Source organism: Plecotus auritus (genome assembly GCF_963455305.1).
Source record: "Plecotus auritus genome assembly, chromosome: 9".
Classification (NCBI taxonomy): domain Eukaryota; kingdom Metazoa; phylum Chordata; class Mammalia; order Chiroptera; family Vespertilionidae; genus Plecotus; species Plecotus auritus.
The window spans coordinates 127,644,263-127,659,498 of record NC_137783.1 but is presented as its reverse complement, the minus strand read 5'-3'; the positions used below and the strand labels follow the sequence as shown (position 1 = coordinate 127,659,498).

At 43.2% G+C, this 15,236-nt stretch overlaps 1 protein-coding gene across 1 annotated transcript in view; it reads right to left on the bottom strand.

Annotated features, from left to right (window-relative positions):
* The window catches only part of SLC17A6 (solute carrier family 17 member 6), a 31,640-nt gene extending 18,647 nt beyond the window's left edge, over positions 1 to 12,993 (bottom strand). The window contains exons 1-3 of the mRNA XM_080640482.1: positions 12,063 to 12,993; positions 9,118 to 9,370; positions 7,388 to 7,506 (exon numbers count right to left, since the gene is read on the bottom strand). Coding sequence (XP_080496608.1) covers positions 7,388 to 7,506; positions 9,118 to 9,370; positions 12,063 to 12,148 — 458 coding nt within the window. The 5' untranslated portion in view covers positions 12,149 to 12,993. The remainder of the gene's footprint in view (positions 1 to 7,387; positions 7,507 to 9,117; positions 9,371 to 12,062) is intronic.
* Positions 12,994 to 15,236: the final 2,243 nt, after the last annotated feature.

The window sequence follows — 15,236 nt, the reverse complement described above, 5'->3', positions numbered from 1 at the left end:
GAGTTTGGATGTGGTACCTGTGCAGCAGAAAGAATGAAGGTGGAAAGGATAAACGGCACAGGAGTTCTGGTCGCATGAGTAAGCTGTCCGGGTGCTGGCAAATGTGTGCTTTCTTTCTGAACATCCATCCCACTTTGTTTATTATCATTGATAATAGTGAAACTGACTGCTCAGGGCTTTAAGGATAAAGAGAACCAAAGCTACATAATGCTACAAGATTCTTGAAAGTGTTTATATGAGTTATGCATCCATTCGATTCAGCCCTTTCAATGAATTCTTTCAAACTGTCATCTATAAGCCAGCTGCATTAGAATTCACTGAGTGCTCATTAAAAATGTAGATTTCTCCCTCCACCCGCCCCACCCCCCCAAAAAGAAAATATCGTTTCACATTGAAAGACAAAGGAGAGGAAAGCAATGTGTGTGTATGCCTGTGTGTGTGCCTGTGTGTGTGTGTGTATGCCTGTGTGTGTGTGTGTATGCCTGTGTGTGTGTGTGTATGCCTGTGTGTGTATGCCTGTGTGTATGCCTGTGTGTGTGTGTGTGTGTGTATGCCTGTGTGTGTGTGTGTGTGTGTGTGTGTGTGTGTGTGTGTGTGTGCCCAGTATGGGAGGCTCTATATTACTAAAGAGATTACCAAAATTGAGACTGATACAGAAATGCTGGGAAAAGGAAAAGGAAAAGCTGCTGTTGAAAACCTGCCCCATGTTCTGCCTGATGATAATCCTTCAGTGTGTTCCAAAGTGAGTTAGCTATGGGATTCGCAGTCATATCCTTTTTTGATGAGCCATAGCCACAAACCCCCTCACATATCAAGCCCACCCCACAAGGATTTGCCCGGAAGAGGTGACAGAGCACCGGTGACTTGTCACTTCTATGGATTATATCCATTTTCCTGGGATCAATCCATCAATCTCCATTTGGGCAGTGGCTTGTTACTAACAGGGAACTAGTGTCCTGCACCCCAGGTGTGGCACTAATCCTTTCCCAGAGCGTGTGCAGGAAGAGAGTGATTCAGGCTGTTTAATCTATTTAGTCTAATCAAATCCGTGCTCAGGCACCTCCCTTTGTCACATCTGATGCCCTCACTCCCATATTAAATAAGGACTACACGAGCACACCAGCCCTCGGGCTCCCTTGGTACATCATTAAGTTGTAAAAATGACTTCATCACTCATGACAGAGAAATTGGACAGCCCCCACAGTGGCATATGGTAGAGGGGAAATTATTCCACCAGCTGCCCACCTGACTCTCCCCTCCCTCCTCTCCAGGGGCTGCCATTGTAAGATGTGGCCACAGGGGAAGCTAGAGCTGGTAAGGGGTGAGAGGAGGGGAAAATGAAAGGCCAGAGGAGCTGAGAGAAGCTCATGTCAGCAAACCACCTGCAAGCCCTTAGGGACCCCTCTCCCTCTCCATGTATCTATTCATCTTGTGGAAAGGGCATTTCTTTTGTCGGAAAAAGGAAGGCCTCTTCTGCATTGCCCTAGATACCTAGCCTATAGGGCCTACAATGGGAAGGCAGCTAGATGAGTGAGACAGAAATAGTCACCTCTGACCCTAAGAGACTGAATGACTACAGACTGTTTTCCATCATAGCAGGATAGTGGTCCCTTGCAGCAGGCTTTATGTTTATGGTCTGAATTATTTTCTCACACAAAAGGAATTTGCAAATGTTTCTCACTGGAAAGGTTAAGGAACCCTAGCTTGCAATTTACTTCAATGTTGCAGAAAATAAGTAAAAGTACAGAGGAAAAAAGATAACAGATGATAGATATATAGATGATAGATAGAGATAGGTAGATGATAGATAGATAGATAGATAGATAGATAGATAAGCAGATAGGGTGTATTTGTATGTGTATGTGTGTTTGGCGATAAGACTTAAAATTTCCAATAAATAAAACACACTTTTATTGTTTTATTCCTATGAAGGAAAAAGAATAGCTCCAGCAAAATCGTTTCTTTTTGGGCTTAAAATATGAAGGTGTTGTGTTTAAAGTATCTTTGTTTCTCTCTTTCTGGAAATCACCGGGGAATTTTTCATAATTAGGTTAGCAAGAATATTTACATAAAACATATCAAATTTCCTTTTTATAAATGCAAATGCACACTAATAAACAGTTTTAAAATCCATCCATTTGAATCTGTGCATGTTTCAGTATAAGTTCTTCCCTCTTTTATATTAGTGGTATGAATTAAATTGGACCATTTGAAATCCCAAGGAAGAACCCTTCTTCTTTGACAAAAGGTCTAAACTACCCCACTCCCCCAGTCATGCTGGAACCTCTACAATCTTCTAGGAGTCCAAATTGCCACAGGGGCTGAGTAGGGAGGAAAAGTTCTAAATACCATGTTTTCCTCTCCAGATAATCACACTCTTTGTTTAAGTCGTTATCAAGTTTGGATATTGCCTTTTGTAGAGGGAAGAACAGAATCACTCACGTTGTGGCGAGCCAGTACACACACACACACACACACACACACACACACACACACACAAACACAAATACTGTACTAGTGTGTTTCTCCTGCCACAAAAAATCTAAGGATCTCGTGGGCCTACTAAAAGCTTCTCTCTTTAATTCATGGATTTCTGTCCAGGATTTGGGGCATGATAGATTGTAGGCACTGATCCAGAGAACAGATGGCTCAGCCTGATGCTGAAAGTGAACTTTGAGATGAAGTCCATACTATCAGGCAGAGATGTTCAGTTTCAAGGTAGATGTGGCTGTGGTCATGTACTATGGGACATCTGTGTTTTAGTCTCAATCTCTCTGTGACTTGGGCCCATCACTTACTCCCTGAGTCTCTATTTCCTTTCCTGGTCTTTAAAATGAGAGGATTGGATTCGATGAGTCCTGTCCAGCTCTCATAAAGGGAGTGCACTCTATGGGACAGACATATGCAACCCTCAGTCTCTTCAAATAAAGAATTATTTTTCTTTAGCAAAATTCAAGTTAGAAACCCAAGAGATACCCTGAAAGACAAAATGTTGCAATAGGAACTGAATCTTCTTTAAATAAAGAATGGGGCAAGAGAAAAAAAATAGTAGCTTCCAACAAAGAGTTTAACTTCCAGCTTGTGGATTTCTTAGTGCATTTATAATGCCTGGCTAGAATTCAGACATTGCATGCACTGAAGTACTAACACTCTCAATACCCTGGGCTGAAGATATTTTTTAGGACAGCTATTTATGAGACATGACATTTCCAGTGAACAATAATATTAATAGTGTATAAAGGAAAACAACTTTAAAGGCAGAAATATGACCTGAAAAGAGGCATTTTTATCACAATAAAAATAATCCTTTGTATTACTAATACTTAAGGCAAATTTAAACACAAGTAATGCTGAATGTTCATAAGAGCTTTTTTCTTTTAATGTCTTTTCTGTATTTAAGATTTTATTAATAATGAATGACAACAGCAAACAATTATTGAGTGCCAGACCCTTGTAAGAATTTCACACATGTTCTCTTATTTAGCTGTCATGATAACCATATCAGGTAGATATTTTGGTTAGATATTTTCCCTTTTATAGAAACAGAAACTGAGGCTCAAAGAGGTTAAACAATGTGTAATGCCATTCAGTTATTAAATAGCATATTTAGGAATCTGAACTCATACAGTTAGCTTTAGAACCTATATCCTAACCACTATGCCATAATTCTTTTCTTTTTAAGCCACAAACATTTTGTTGTGATGTTCATTTTATTTATCAACAAGGATCTATCATGGGCCAGGCACTCTCTGAGATGTTAGGTATAGAGCAGTAAAAACATCATGGACAAAAACATTTGCTTTGTCATGAAGCTTACTTACATTTTATTGGAGAAAGGCAGATATTAAAGAGAAAAATAAGTAAAATATTGGAATGGCAGGTGGCAGTGAGTGCTATGTAAAACACTAAAGCAGGGTTGGGAAATGAGGAGGACAGGAGCAGATTAGGGGCAATTTTTAAATAGGGTTTCAGTAATATTGCCACCTTGAATAAAGAGGCAATTATAATCTGTGTGTATAATATCATCCATTAGAAATGTCATGTTGGCCAAACTTCCTTTGGTAATTCTGACCTTCTTTGATTATGCCTACTGCAAAATCCTGTTTTTTCTCACATTAAATATTTTCCCAGTAACGTTCCTCCTCACTCTCTCAATGCAAGGTACAGGTAGTCCTTAGCCATTTCCCATTTGTAAATATCTGGATTACTGGAAGCTCCATGCTGCATTGTTTAAAGGTAAAGTTAATTGTCCCCAACACCTTCCAATCACTATGTTAAATGTGTTCTCATCTGAAAATAGTACAGATCTTGTGAGGAGTCTTTCTTTGATTCCCCACCCTAAGGCCCTCCATGGAGGTGAGTAAATTCTCCTGACCAGCATGTACAATAGCCCTTAAGGAAAGACAAAGGGAAAAAAATGATGCATTTTTGAGTTTTCTCTTGGGAATTGAGTTTTCTCTTCCCGGGACTCCCTCATTTCCTCCTCTCTATGAGCTGGAAAGCAAGAATTCTTAGAATTTGACCAGAAAAAAGAACCAAGAACCTGTATTCTGTCCATGAGGGGCTCCTTTTGCTTCATCCTTAAAACAGAGGCACCAAACCATTGCTGTTTGTTTTTCATTGAGAACTGCCTGGAGCCCTTCTCTCTTGAGGTGCTGTCTCCACACACCTCAGTTCCTCTATTCTAGTTCCACCCAGCACAGTGATGGCAAACATTTTCCAAAGCAAGCTTCTTTTATTCCCGGAGGGAAAGGAATCTGTCCCCAGTATCCCACCCATGGGGAATTTTATTCTATTATTAAATGATCTATAGGGAGAATCTTATTTGAATGGGCATCAATACTTGTAGGTGGAAAACTGGTCTTGCTGTGTTGTTTTTACTGTGTTTGAAAGTGATTATAATAGAAAAAACATACACTTTTCTACCCAATTCTAAAAATCTCTCAGATTTTGTGTTAAAACAAAACAAAACCCTTCTAAGATTAAATTCCATGTAGCAGGTATAAGACTAATTAGACAGTGACCAAAATGTTAATAATAGGTGACTCTGGGTGATTAAATTATTTATAATTTTATTATAATTTCTTTTTTATATATTTTTGTTTAGTATGTAATGATTTTATAATTAGAAAATGAAATGTTACATATTTTTAAAACCTGCTTTCACAGGAGGCTTCAACTATATTTGTAATGTTTTGTTATATTTTTTAAATGTAGCAAAGATCTCAAAATCCTAAGATATAAGGCGAAGAGCTAGTCAATGATTTTCCATCGGTTCATAATATTTTACAATGAACTTTAACTTAGTGTTCTCAGTCTTGTAGAACACAAAACACTGCGTGTAAAAATATTAAGTTCCTCTCCCTTGAATACCCATTTAAAGGTAAGGTGTATACAGATCCAAATAAGAATTTTAAAATTCAGAAAATTTCCTTTGTGGAAAATGTACCAAATAAATTAGAACCTGAGTCAGTATTAGTCAATTCTTTGCTAAACATGACACAAATGATAGCAATGAGCTTGCTTTAAAAAAAAAAAGCAACAACAATGACAAAAACTAACAGAAAAACCTGTTTATTGACTGCCCAGTCTTACAACCAGGAAAGCTGGGACATCCCTGGTGCTGTTTTCTTGGCAGGAAAATGTTAACATTGTAACATTTGGCAAGCTGGAGGCTTTGACTCTGAAAACACTTACAGGCACAGCCATTATATTTTCATTTCACATTACTTTGAGTTTCCTGTATCATTTTTGGGTTTTGGTGAATTTTTTGTATATTTATCCCTTGAAGTGAAAATATTTCATGTATGTATTTGGAGTATCTTTCTGGGGAAGTTTAGTTTGTTTTAGAAAATATTTTATAGGAAAAAAAGAAAGATTCAAAACACAACGTATTAGGGACATGAAAGCCAAAAATGTAACAGGTTCATTACCAGTAATGTTTAAGGGAATATTTCCTTAGCTTTTTCTAATATAATTTTTCTTTGATTTATCCCATTTATAAAATTGAGCCCTCTACACAGTTAATGCCTTTCATTTTAAACTAATTCCTTTCTTTTTTAAAAAAAGAATGTTTGTCTCTTGTTGGGTCTAAGTGCTAGCCATCCGTAATGTCAGAGTAAAAACAATATTCAAAGGGCACTGTTCTTAATTGATTGTATTCTCTTCTTAACATTTTGAAGGATTGCCCCCAAATATTCACTCTAGAATCATTAAGCCTAAAATAAATTTCCAAGAAGGATCCTAGGCCTTGGAAACGACTGGGAAACCTTGGGAAGAAAGACACCTCTGGGAATGGGATGTAGGTAAAAAAAAAAAAAAAAAGGTGCTGGAAGTGGCCTGGGATATTTCACTGAGAGATGAAGAGGGACCAGCTTACAAAAACAGAGGAGCTCAGGCTAGAGAGGTGCCGATTCTAGATTACTTGCCACCTTTTGGGGGCAGGAGGGGAGAAGTCATAGGTACAGGGTCTGATGCAAGACCCAAAGTCTCTATTTGGGGTCTCTGTGTAGCATTACCTGGAAGGGCGAGTATTCTTTATCAGTTCAACAATTCAGATTTAAAGAGCACTTAGTTTTATTTGTCATGATTCACACAGTGAAGTAAATGAAGCCGTCTCTCACCCTTGGATGGCTGTGTTCTTTGATACCCCCACCCCACCAGTTCCTATGCCCCGGATTTGGGGTGCCTCTCCGGGTGGCGCTTGGGGCAGTCCTGGGGGCTGCCACTAAGCCCTGGGCTCGCAGCCACCACGCTGCAGCAGCCCCGCTGGAGGCCGCAGGCCGCAGGTGGCGCCGCCTCCACCCCGCCCCTGCTCAGCGGAGCTCATTAACAGGTGGAATCTTCCCCCCACCCCGCCTCCCCGGAGCCTGAAATCCCGCCTGCCTCCATAGAAACAAATCCTTCAGACCTAGAGCCCCATCTGGGCGGGCGCCCCGACCGGGCTTTCCACCGCCCTGCCGGAGGTCAGCGCCGAAAGGAGCCGGGGCACCCGGGGGACAAGCGGGGGAGAGCGCGGCACGTGACGCCCCACCCCGGTGTGCATCTGGCCTCACCATCCCAGCTCGGTCTGCTCGCCGCCAGGCCGCAGCTCCTCCCAGGCCTTAAGGCACGTCGACTATTTTGCGAAGGGCGGATTCAGACAGGGCGCAGAGGAAGCAACAACGTGCGCCCTCCCCGGAGACCCCAAATCCTTTAGGGCGCCTTATTCTGGAAGGAGACCCCAGCAATTCCTGCTCCGAGAAAGGGGTGCCAGGGAATTAGGAGACCTGGCCCAGGAGTTCCCAACCCCCGCGGGGCGGTGTTCCCTGCCCCGAGTCTCCGCTGCCCTTCTCTGGGTACCACCACCACGACCCCGAGCCGAGCCGGGGCCCGCTGGGCGCGTTACCTGTTGGCCGCCAGCCGAGACGCGATGTAGCCGCCAGGAATCTGGGTGATGATGTAGCCCCAAAAGAAGGAACCGTGGATCATCCCCACGGTTTCCGGGTCCCAGTTGAATTTGGCTTTCTACGAGAGTAGGAAAAAAATTAAATAAAATTTAATGTACAAAACTGGGGTGGAGGGAGAGGGTAGAGTCAGCGCGTGGGCCGAGGCTCACTTTCAGTGGTTCTCCAGCCCAAGAGCCCCCATCCCTCGGGCACTCTCTGCATTCGGGGCGTGTGGGTGACTTAATTTCGTTTCTTAACAAACAGAACCAATACCTTCTTGTAGAGAGGAGATGTCGCTTTTAACTGAAAACCCTTACTCATTTGAAACGTTTTGTGATTAATAGAAAAGCTAGACCCCCTAGCTTTGCTCTGGGAACCACGTCAGGTGGGTGGGAATTCCCGGACGAGTGAGGAAAGCTTAGGGTTCCAGATTGGGAAATTCGGACTTCCCAGGAAGAGATTCCGTTAGCCCGCTGGGGATAGAGACCCTGGCGGGGCGCATTTATAAGACGCCAGCCAGTGCGGACAGGAGTGGAATGGCTTGGAGAACGAAATCCAATCCAGGAAATTGTGGGGAAGGAAATTGGGGAACTTGGGGTGGGAGGTGCGGAGGTCGGTTGGAGGAGTTAGGAAGGAGGATGGTCCCAGCAAAACGGGGATAGGCATGGGCAGGAAGGACTAAGAGTAGCCCTGGGGATTTGGGGAGTCAGCGGAGAGGGAGGTGCTGCTCAGGGGTGGTCACGAGAGCCCAGAAGGGTGTACCTGAGGGTCAGGGCCTAACTTTGCCATCGCCAGCCTGGGCGGCTGCACCAGGCGAACTTCAAAGTAAACCTAGGCGAAATACCTGCAGTGGAAAGGGGAAAGCGCACTTCTTCCGCCTGAGCAACTGGGGCCCCCTTTCTCCGTTGGAATAAAATTCTGAAACCAAGCACACTTTGCAGGGTCTCCCGGAATCCCCTGGGCCGGTCAGCGCTCGCTGCTTCCCCTCCAAAGCGAGTGCCAAATTAATCCTCCCAACCCTGGCCTGGTGAATGGTCGCTCAAACTCCTAAACTGGAAATACAGACCCACCGGTTTCTGTGACCTTGACAATGACCCTTCTCTTCCTAGGGGTCACTCAACACACACTGTAAGATCAGAGGACTGGATTCCAGAGACCCCAAGATGCCCTGGGTTGCATCCCCTCTCCTCTCCCCGCCAGCCAGGTTGAGTTGGTTTATTTTTCGGTTTTGTTTCATTTTTTATTATTAAAAATGTTTGGAGGAACTCGGCGGGAAATTATAACTAACATGCTGCTTCATTCCTTCAAGTAAAAGAAAAATACTTCGATTTTGAGTCTGCGGACATGACTAAGCCCAACTTCTTGCATGAAGTTACTCTTCTCAAAAACCTAGTGAGCTAAAATAAATAAATAAATAAAAATAATTAAAAAAAAAAAAAAAAGCCTAGTGAGCTACACGGTGCTTTTCATTTTGCAGGTGAGAAAAGGAAGGCCCAGAGGACAGAAGCCACTTGCTTCAGGAGCAAAAATGGCAGGTGAGGATGATCCCAGAGGCTCCACCGTGGAAAGGGCCCGAGGGGGCACCCAGGCCTTCCTCATTCAGTGTGTGTGTTGGGGGTGGGCGTGGGGGGAGTAACCGGGCTCTAACAGGGGATGTGGCTTAGCGCAGCCACGGCCAGCTGTCGCCCACCTCCTTGATGACCTTGCCCCCTCGGTGGATGGTGCTGTTGTTGACCATGTCCACGATGGCCACGCCCAGGTTGCAGCGGATGCCGAAGGAGATGCAGAAGCCCAGGCCACTCATGATGGCGATGATGTAGCGACGCGGCAGGCCGAAGCACGTGCAGTCGCACAGCGGTGCCTTCTTCTCAGGCACCTCCAGGGGCTTCCCATCCTCCGTCAGCTCAATGGTCTCCCCGGTCTCCTGCTTCTTCTCCAGCACCCTGTGCGGCAGAGCAGGGGGCGGGGGAGGCAAGGACGCCTCAGGTTAGGCACCCCAGACGCCCTCCTGTCCCCAATTCCCAGGGCCCGGCAGGGCTGAGGGGAGCGGCGCTGACCCACTCCCCGTCCCCCCCGGATGAGGATGCTCCGGACTCTCCAGCCTCTGCCAGTCCCCTCCCCCGGCAGCATCTCTTCAACTTTAGCACCGCTGGCCTCAGGCCTCCAGGCCCCCTTCCCCCGGAGCCACCCCCGCAGCACCTTGATTCACATGCACCGGCCGCTTGCTTGGGCCTAACTTTTTTTTGCGGGGACTGCAGTTTAGGAGGATTACCCCAAAGGCGCCTTCTGAGCGCCTTCAGAGCAACTGTGTAGGCGCCTCCCCGCCGCAGTGCTTTACCCGGGATTTTTTTATCCAGCTGCCCAGCTGCGGGCCGGCCCAGCCGAGGCCCCGCACCCGTCCTACCCCTTCCTTCCTGAAAGTTAAAGCTTTCCAGGATGGGAACCTCGCGATCCCGCCCACAAAGGAGCCCGGGGCCTCCAGGGACTAAGGCCTCTCCAGTGCGGGGCCCACGCGGCGGTGGTCTGTGAATGAGCCGCGCGCTCTCGGGCCCCTTCGTCCAGCCCCCTGTGCCAATTCAATGTTTTCTCTCCGGTTACACATCTTTTTCCTCGTTACTGGAGTTGCAAACAAAGGCCTCCGCAACATATGGCCGACACCTAAGCCTCCTACTGCCAGACATGAATAATTAATTTTTCACAATCTTGCGTCATTACTATCTCGGTTACAAACACCGAAAAAAAATGTCACCGGCCCATTTCCAAAGGTTTGAAACGCGACTCCCAGGTATAAAAACGCGCCCCCAAATCAACTCTGGTAGGATGCTCCATACCCAGGTAGAAGGTCTCACATTTAGTTTTTGTTTTGTGTTTCTTTTCTTTCTTTCTTTTTTAAATTAGCGTAGCCTCTCACCAGATTTCACCCGTCTGATTCCTTTTAGGCTTTTGTCCTTGGGGAAGGAGGTAGGGAAAAGCGGAGCGACAGAAAGGTTTTACTACAAGCCCATAGTGTTGTTCTAGTCCACCATTTAACTGTGAAATTTCTGTGGTGTTTTTTTTTTTTTTTTAAAGCATGTGAATGGTAACATCGCCATGGACCCTTGAGGTGAATACTCTCAATATTTAAACAAAGAGCCTCCCCGTTTAAAATGGGCAGCTATTTCCAATCTACCATATAATTGCTTTTTTATGCGTGCCTTTTCAATGATATATCCAGACACAATTGTTTCCATACACATGGGTAAAGCAAATGAAATTTTAATATCAATTCTAAGAATGCATGGCTTGGGAGATGGCTGTCAAGCAATTGGAGGCTACCAGGGGAAAAAAAAGTCATACTTCCAAATTCTGTAAGTAATACCTGCAAATAGGTCACAAACGTATTGTTGGCTCTGTTCATGCTTATTCCTAAAGTCCAATCCCAGTTGTAGAACATAGGGCAATACATACTAGGAGAAGAAAAGGGAACTAATGAAATTTTATTTTTATTTAGCTTTCTATACTCATATTGCAAAGTCCAACTCTGCACCTGACCTTCCCACCTGATGGCAGTTGGGCAGGAGAACAGCTCTTTCCCACGCAGCTGCAGCTGCGGGACTGCAGGGCCCTTGCGGTATGCACTGCCGCATTGGTGCTTGCCCGAGCCTGCATGAAGCCCACCGGAACCAAGGAGATTTAGAAAAGGGGGAGGCACATTGGTCCATTTCTTTACGTTTCCTATACATTTCCAAAGGCTGCAGTTGCCCAAATGTGAAAATTAGCACTCTCTTGAACTCGTTTATCCTTTCATTGCTGCCCTCTCTTCCTGATTTGGCTCATATTAAGAAAAAGTGTAGTCATTATACATCTGGAAAGGCTATAAAGTGGTGGAATTGACAGCATAATTAGTGCAATGACCATAGGGAGGATGAAATTATTATTTTTTTAAATTTCCAGTACTTTCAAAGTCATTTAACTGGTTATTATTACGGTTTTTCTTATAAGTAATGTGACCTTTCCCATACAAGAAATAGACTTCTATGAGAGGTCAAATAATAAATATATACATATACATTGTTCTGGGTGCAGAGAGAACTGCTTTCGCTATCAATTATTGATATGTTTTGATTCTTCTTCCTTCTTTAAAGGAGAATGATTCCACTGGGGGATTCGCTACTCAAGTGGTTTTAAAGCTAAGATCTAAATTTCTTTTTTGCCATTACTCTTTGGAATTTCTTGATTCATTTTTAAAGGGTTGTATTTTTTATTAATTTGTCTGGATAAAAAACATTAACTTGGTGTCACTATAAGCACCAAAAGAAAGGGTTTTTTTTTTTTTTTTTTTTTTTTTTGAACAGGTACTGGTCATTTTTCAATTGTAAAGAGGATAAACCCTGGGCAGGAAAGGATGAGAATCTGCAGGCATGGAAACAAAAATCACACACACATGCACAAAGCAGACAGGTTCATTTAGTGCAACATTCCTGAATAAACAAGCACGTTTCCAGAGCAGCTCCGCTCCAGCAATGAGCAAGAAAAAAAGACTTTCCGATCATATTACAATCTCTCTAAGCAACCTAACAACGCGGTTTGCGGAAATAGCCCTGCAGATTTTTGCATGCCGAGCCCCAGGCAAATATGGGTTTGCTTTCCTCTTACCTGTAGATCTGGCCGAGGGATTTTCCAGCAAGATTCTTTAGCCCCTCTTTTCCGGGGGTCAAAACCCTTTGTTTTACGGATTCCATTCTTGCAAAGACTGGTGTCGGGCTCTTGCCAGATTTTAATAGTGATCGCTATAGAAGGCGAGAATTGCGCATATTGTCTTAACCCCTTAAGGTAGTTGTGGGGTTTTTCTTCTCAGCGGAATGGTATTGATGTGCCTCCAGCAAGAGTGCCAGTGAGCAAGGGGAGGGAGAGTGAGAACAGAATACAACAGAATAGCTGCATGCAACCCACGGGTTTCCTAATAGGAGAGTTGGTAGACACAATCAGAAAGTCTCATTGGAAGGGGAGGTTCCGGTGGCAAAGGGCGCATGGTATTTGGGCGGGCGCTGATGAGTTCTTGTCCTGGAAGTCAGTCCACTGAAAAACGATTTAAATTCCTGGTGCTGAAGCCTTATTGCTGTCCAATCTTCTGGCTTTTTAAACAGAAGGGTGGAAATATCACAGAACCCTTGTGTAAGGACAAAGGCAAAATAAAAGCATTTTTGTAAAAATATGTGTATTTGCTATGAGGAGCAGAGCACTTCCAAAACTCATGGGAACATCTTAGGTCTCAGGTGAGCAATGCTGCTATTCGTTTTGTCTCCTTCCCATGATCTCCTCCCATCACACCTGCGCAACTCTGTTCTGCGGTAGAGACGAATTAAGATGGAGAAAGCTCGCTGCTCTTTGAGGACGTGAGTAAATAACAGACGCACAGTTCTGATTTGGGCAGCTTCAGGGAAGATTTTTTTTTTTCCCCAGCCAAGCTGACTGCGTCTCCTTCGCAGCGCCTTGGGGGCGCGGCTGGTCAGAATATTTCAGCACCACGGACAGAGTTCCAGGAAATGGGAATGCTTCTTTTGGCTGACCAGATCGCCAACTTTTTGGGGAGCTGGGTGGATCGCCCTGAGCAAGAAGCCTTCTGGGATCTTCAGACATGAATGCTATGGAGACCAAGTGGGAAGATGTCATCATCGCCCGAGTTTGTAGGGAGAATGGTGCATTTGGCGCTGCAAGGGAGGAAGACTTTATAAAAAATTGACAAGTGACTTTTCTAATCTACATTTTGCTCAGCACGCTGACAAATCTGTTGTAAGGAAGGAAGATAACAATGTATTTTACTTAAGTTTTTGGTATTCTGGGGGCACCTGGGATCCCTTGGATGTAAAACATATGTACACAAAATGCATAATTATATTGCTCTTGCTTTTTGTTTTAACCCCTGAACAGAAGGAAGGAAGGAAGGAAGGAAGGAAGGAAGGAAGGAAGGAAGGAAGGAAGGAAGGAAGGAAGGAAGGGAGGGAGGGAGGGAGGGAGGGAGGGAGGGAGGGAGGGGAGGGAGGGAGGGAGGGAAGGAAGGAGGGAGGGAGGAAGAGAGAAAGAGGGAGAAGTGGGAGGGAGAGAGAAAAGAGAGAAAGGGAAAGGAGAGAAAGAAAGAGAAAGAAAAAAATACCTGCAACCTCAATGACCTTGGTTAAATAAAAGACAGGTGGTTTAATATATATTCCTTGGAATTTTATGATTCTTCACTTAATTCACAGCACACTACTGAGATATCAATATACTGATGAAATTTGTGGCCATACATCGTGCTTGTCAATAAATAATTACTGATGATATTTTCAAGATTTATTTTAAATTACATATATTTCTTTAAAATAGGATTTTTTCTCATTTTCCCCTAAAGCAGAATTATAGAAATTCATGTAAGACTTGATTTCACATATATAGGTAGAGCATCAATGAATCTATTTCATTAAGTAAAGCAAGAAAACTATGCTAAATTGATGTTAATTATTAATGCATTTGACATGAATCACAATCCTCTTAGATGCAATTCAGGCAAACGATTACAAAACAGTTTGTCCTTAAACCACATTCTCAAGGTTGAAATCTTTGGATTTTATTTAAATCAACAGGGGGAGTAGATTTTTCTTAGGAATCCTGGGACCAAATCTCAGAAGTATGAATCTAAATACAGAATCATGGAAGAATGTTCCCTGAATAGGGAACATGTACACTGTATTCATATCCATTGTATTATTTGGCCTATAATAAATAGCTGAAAAACAATGTCAAAAATAGCTAATACTATCTACCATTAATAAATTTGATAGTCATAATATAAATATGTATTAAATATATATCTTCTATAAAATAAGAAATCATATTTCTAAACCCCTGGAATGCCTGAAAATAGTATCTATCCCCAAAGGTGATCAAGAATGAGGAGAAAAAAAATAACCAACATTAAACTACCTCCTTCCAAACAAAAGATTCAAGCTAGGCAGGACATGACTCATCTAGGTGTTTTACAAATTATCTGTTTTCCAAATCATTAGTGACCAAATTCATTACATGTCCCTAAATGATTTTAGGGACACCCATGATTCTGAAATTCTGAAAAGTTATGCAAAAAAATAGAGGTTAAATATATGTGAAGCTTAGATGGCGATAAAAAGTGATCTCCTAAGTGCACCCCAAATGTCTAGAGATCTAAACCACCCAGTTGCTAAGTCTGCACTATATATAGCTCACAGGGCACCAAACAATACAAATCCAGCATGAAAGCATTGTTTCTAGAGTAAAATAATTACATTCACCTTTATTGAAATAAATGTCATCTGGATCTTTCCTCCATTCTCTGAATAACTGGGTGGGTGCTTGAATAAGAATAACTGCTGATATTGATGTATTCTTTCTGAAAATATTCATTTAGTGCCTAGAATTGCACTAGATTCTGAGAATGTCCCCTGAAAGATTTCATAAGATACATGGGAAACAGACAAATTACAAATAGTTAAGGATAAAATTGGACAAGAAACCCAGCCTTGGAGTGAAAGTACACAGAAAAGATTTTAGGAGGTGATGTTTCCTTGTCTGTCTTAAGAGAAACCTAGCCCTAGGAAGATGGTGGCAGCCTTGTGGAACTGAGTGGGGATAGGGGGTGGTATTTGGAAAGCATCCTCACCAGAGGGGACCTCTTGAGCAAAGTCACAAACAAATGGAAATGCTGTATGTGGAAAATTACAAGAATTGCTACTAGGCCACCTGAGACCAAAGAATGCCATTTAGGCTATTCTTAAATGAATAGCTACTCTCGATATAAGAGACATATATTCAGACATT